General features: G+C 34.7%; 1 protein-coding gene across 1 annotated transcript; it reads right to left on the reverse strand.

The window, feature by feature from the left end:
* Positions 1-2396: 2396 nt before the first annotated feature.
* Positions 2397-4748, reverse strand: LOC145667911 (52 kDa repressor of the inhibitor of the protein kinase-like). Its single transcript, XM_081735337.1, has one exon. The coding sequence runs from the start codon at positions 4746-4748 to the stop codon at positions 2397-2399; it is 2352 nt and encodes a 783-aa protein (XP_081591463.1).
* Between the last annotated feature and the right edge of the window lie 231 nt (positions 4749-4979).

The raw sequence follows: 4979 nt of genomic DNA on the forward strand, positions 1-4979 counted from the left end.
AAAATTTGGAGAAGGGAGGGATTTTTCACGGAAGAGAAAAAAGTTTATGGATGAGGTCCAGTTCATTTCAGTTGATGAAATAATAACTGAACCTTTAAGAAAAATTAAAACTGACGTTTACTTTAAGATCCTTGACTCACTGACTGACTGCTCAATTACTAGATCCCTTTCCAAACCAATACTTAGCTTTAATGTCCCAAATGGCTTTCTTTTCTTATGATGGACTTAACAAACTAAATGAAAGTTTCCAGTTAAATGTGATACAAGAATTGTGTTATTTCTACCATTTTGATAGTGAAGAAACAGTAGCTGAGCTAGGAAACTCGTATACAAAGCCTCACACCACAACATAAACATCTTTGATTTGTTACCCGAAACAAAAGAATCCAAGATTTTCCAGCAAGACAAGAACAATAGTAGTAAATTAGGTTCAGCAGATACTCAAGAAGAAGCTTTAGATGGAGAAGAAATTGATGAAGATAACATGAACGCAACTGTGAAGTTCTGGATTAAACGATGTTTTTATTAAGGTTGGTTTAAAGGGACAAGTTTTGCCGATAGATTGCACTACAGTCTTCGTATCTCTCTCTTGTATTTTTTACCATTCACAAAATATCACGATTTCTCTTACAAATTTCAACCTACAGACTTCAAGCTTTTAGAAAAGGAACTTTATAATCTATCGAAGGCAATAATCCGTGCCGATTTTTTATTTAGAATTTTCTTCATTGTTGAAATGGATATTCAAACCTTCAACAATAAAGAAAATTTTAAATAAAAAATCGGCACGGATTGTTCCTTTTAATAGGTTATGAAGTTCCTTCTCTAAAAATTTAAAGTCTCTAGGTGGATGCACACAAGTCGAGTCGAGACAGAATTTTCCTGAGAAAATTCGAGTCGAGACAGCTCTTCCAATAGAAAAATATACGTTTTTCGAGTCGAGACATAACTTTTACAGCCTCATTTTCGAGACGAGACAGCCTCAAATCTTGTCTCGTGCGCATCCCTATCTCTAGGTGGAAATTTGTAAGAGAAATTGTAAAATTTCGTGAAAGGTAAAAAATACGTGGGAGAGATACGAAGACTGTAGTGCCTTGTCCCTTTACACTAACCTTAAGCCATGCAGACGTTTACAGCAGTTCTCGGGGTTTCCAAACAAATGGGTTCTACAGAATTCTGCTTTCACTCTGTAACAAGCTATTCAGCTGAGAGAACCATGAGTCGGATCAAAATTAAAAAAAAAAAAAAAAAAAAACATTGGGGACAATTGGTTAAATAACTTATTAATTTTAAGTGCGAGACTGAAATTTTAAACGAATTATCATATGAGGACATTATTGAACACTTTTCTTTAATCAGTAAACAAAGACAAATGTTGCTATTAAAATGTCAGATTCATTAAGTTCAATGTTTTCGTTATTCATTTTCACTTGTGTAACTTGATGTAATTACAATTTCTGGAATTATGCATTTTTTCTATATCTAAGAAATATATATATATTATCATGTAGCCTTGTTTTTGGTTAGTAGTTGTTAAAATAAATTTAACAATATGCCTAAATAAAGGCTAATTTTAACAGAAACGTACGTGTAAAAGAAAATAAATCTGTAAAATATTAATTATAAGTGGATATCGAGGTGTACAGAGAATTTTAGGCCAGTTAAAAGGTAAAATAACAATATTTTTTAAAATTAAATATCCCGGAGGGAGAGGAATTGCTCTAATACATTAAAAGTTTCAAGTCAGGGACGGACAACAAAAATTCTTGGTGAGGATCAGTGGCGTAGATAGCATTTCGACAAGGGGGGGATATGTCAGGAAACTGAGGAAGGGTACACACACACACACACACACACACACACACACACATATATATATATATATATATATATATATATATATATATATATATATATATATATATATATATATATAAACTAATTAACAATTATTAATTAATTAAGAGTTCATAGCTGATTTTATGGGAGAAATATTGATCAATAAATGAAGTTTCTTCCTACGTGTATATCTATAGAAAGACATAAACAATTCAAAGTTTCCAAAAACAAAAAAAGATAATTAATTCTTGCTATTACATACTAATATTAAATTTGAACCCAAAAATACAAATCTACATACCTGTATTTGAATCTAATGGGCTTGTATTTCCGCTCTCGCTTCTCAAATGTCCTGATTCCATGCACACGATAAAATATCAAATTATTTAATAGTCTTGTAAACGTTAAATTTACGACTTTAAAATCTTTGTTTATATTTGTACTGTTTATCAAACGTTTATAATCTATGATCTATATATGATCTATTCATACTATTCGCACAATTATTTACATTGCTTCGAAAAAAAAAAGTAGTCACAATTACACAGAATATCACATCACAAAACAAACTCGAGACGACGCTTTTTCTTTGCTAGTTCATCTATCACTTCAACACTCGACAGTGGTATGTCATGATGAAGGGAAAGAGCTGCTAGTCCGTTTAGCCTTGTCTGAGACGTGGAATTTCTTACGTAGGTTTTCAGGCGCTTGAGAGTGGAAAAGGTTCTTTCCGGGGTGGAAGTAGACACAGGTAGAGTACATAAGATCTGCAGTAGCTTATGTATGTTAGGAAAGCTCCTGCTGTCACATTTTTCCAGTGCTTCAATGGCAGTACGGGGATTACATCCTACATTTGCCAATCTAGTTTTCCAGAGTCTCAGTTCTCCATATGAATCTCTATCTACAAAAGGAGAATAAAATGCAGCCAGATCTTCGAACTTCTCGCACTCAATTTCCATGTCGTCACTACTGAATAGGCACATAAAGGCTCTGAAAATGTTCTCGTGTTTTAAGAATCGTTCTTTTAACTGATTTGAAAAGTGATCCAAGAAAGGAATAAACATATTCACTCTAAAAAAATCTTCAACTGAATTTGTTTTATAGTTTGATCTGTTTCTCTGAAGCATAGAAACCCTCCTCATTTTCTCCTCTACACTCAAACTTTCAGCTACTTTCTGCGCCTTATTGTATATTCTTTTGAACACCTTCTCAGAATCTCCTCTGATTCTATCAAATTCTTCCACAATGTTTTGTGCGTTATTTACGGCTTCCGCAAGATCGATGTTTTCTGACTGCAAAAATTTGCATAACGGCAAGCCATAGCTAAAAACGAAATCAATTGTGTATAAGGACAGAAGAAACTCGAAGTCTAAAGAGTTAACGACAAGCCTTGCGTCCGTACCTGTAGAATCACTCCACGTGGATATCTCCTCCAATGCCTCAAATACAAATTCAATCAATTCTATGAAATCGTGAACTGCTTCGAATTTTCCTGTCCACCTGACAACACTAAGTCTTTTCAATGATTTTGCATTTGGTGGTATATCTGCCTTCTCTATCATTTTGTTTAAAATAGATTTTCTCTTTGGTGAACTGAAAAATTCGTACATTTTCTCCACTACTCCTAAACAGCTTTTTATTGGTAAAATTTCACTACTTTTCGTAACCGCTAAATTTAGAGAATGAGCTGCGCAATGTACATAAACTGCCAAAGGATATTTTTTCCTTATTAACGCTTGAACACCCTTATATTGACCGGACATATTTGCGGCACCGTCATATCCTTGTCCGAGCAAATATTCACAATTTATGCCGAAGTCTTTTAAACTTGTCAAAATTATTTCCGCTAAGTCGTTACCTGTAAGTGATTCAACTTTAACGAATTGGAGAAAATCTTCTCGTACAGATCCATTTTCAACATATCTTGCACAAAGAGCCAACTGCTCTACATTTGTGATATCCGTTGTTTCATCAGCCAATAACGAAAAGCATTTTGCAGCATTAACTCGCGAAACAACTTTCTTCAATATGAGTTGATTGCAGCACTCAATAATTTCATTCTGAATCGTTGGACTTGTGTATTTATTTCTTTCTCCTGGTGCCTCTAAAAATTCTCGAAAATCATTGTCTCCCTGTGCTCGGTATTTTAAAATGGCGCGAAATTTCCCCATTTTAATATAATCGCTTGTTTCATTTATATCTAATTTGCCATGATCACGATGTCCTCGTAAAGCAATTTCTTCCCTTCCACACAAAATAATAGCATCTACAATAGGTGCGAGACCTTTGCGGTTTTTTTGTACTTTCTTAGTCCTGTCCCTGTTGAAGACTTCAATTACATTCCCCGAATTATTCTTCATTACCTTCAAAAAATCTTCTGCCTTCCCCACACTATCTATATGATATTTCGTGTTTCTATGTTCCCTGAATGTTTCTTTTGCTTTTTTCCAATTATCAAACTTTATTTTGACAAGTTGCCCCAAAGGTTGCCCACCACATCCTCCCAAATATGAAAATATCACACAGTACTTACAGTATGCTCCTTGATGCACTTCTGAGTAGGCTAACCAATTAAATTCCTCCAGCCACTGATGTCTAAATCGAAGTTTCCTCTCCTTAAATTTCTCCAAAAGAGGAAACTTGTAATCTTTACACGGAACCCACACATTCTCAAGCACCTGAATTTTCTCTTCATCACTTAACTTCCTATTCACGAAACATGAAATGTCGCTTACAAGTTGTACAGCTTGTGAACCAGGAGCGCTAACACCAGCATTTTGCATATTTTCAATAATATTTGCATTCGCACTCGTTACGCACCTTTTTTTCACATCACTTCTATTCTCTTCTTCATCTTCAATAACTATTCGTTTACGCGTAAAAAAAGTTGTCAATTTGCTTTGCGACATTTTACATGAACGCAAGATTTCACACTCCGCGCACAACAGCTTGCCCGGCAAACTAAGTTTTCGAGTTTTTACCTCGATTTCAACAAAACCCTTGTCTACCTCGAATAAAAATTGAGTAACAGCTTTCCTTTCCTTTCACCCTTCCGAGTAGGCGAGCGCAATCTCATTGTTGGTGAACGAAGCCAACCACGTCTTTCGACTGACCACCCATTGAAAGTATTTATTGGCTTC

This window comes from Thermobia domestica, chromosome 13 (assembly GCF_964235325.1).
Source record: "Thermobia domestica chromosome 13, izTheDome1.hap1.1, whole genome shotgun sequence".
Lineage (NCBI taxonomy): Eukaryota > Metazoa > Arthropoda > Insecta > Zygentoma > Lepismatidae > Thermobia > Thermobia domestica.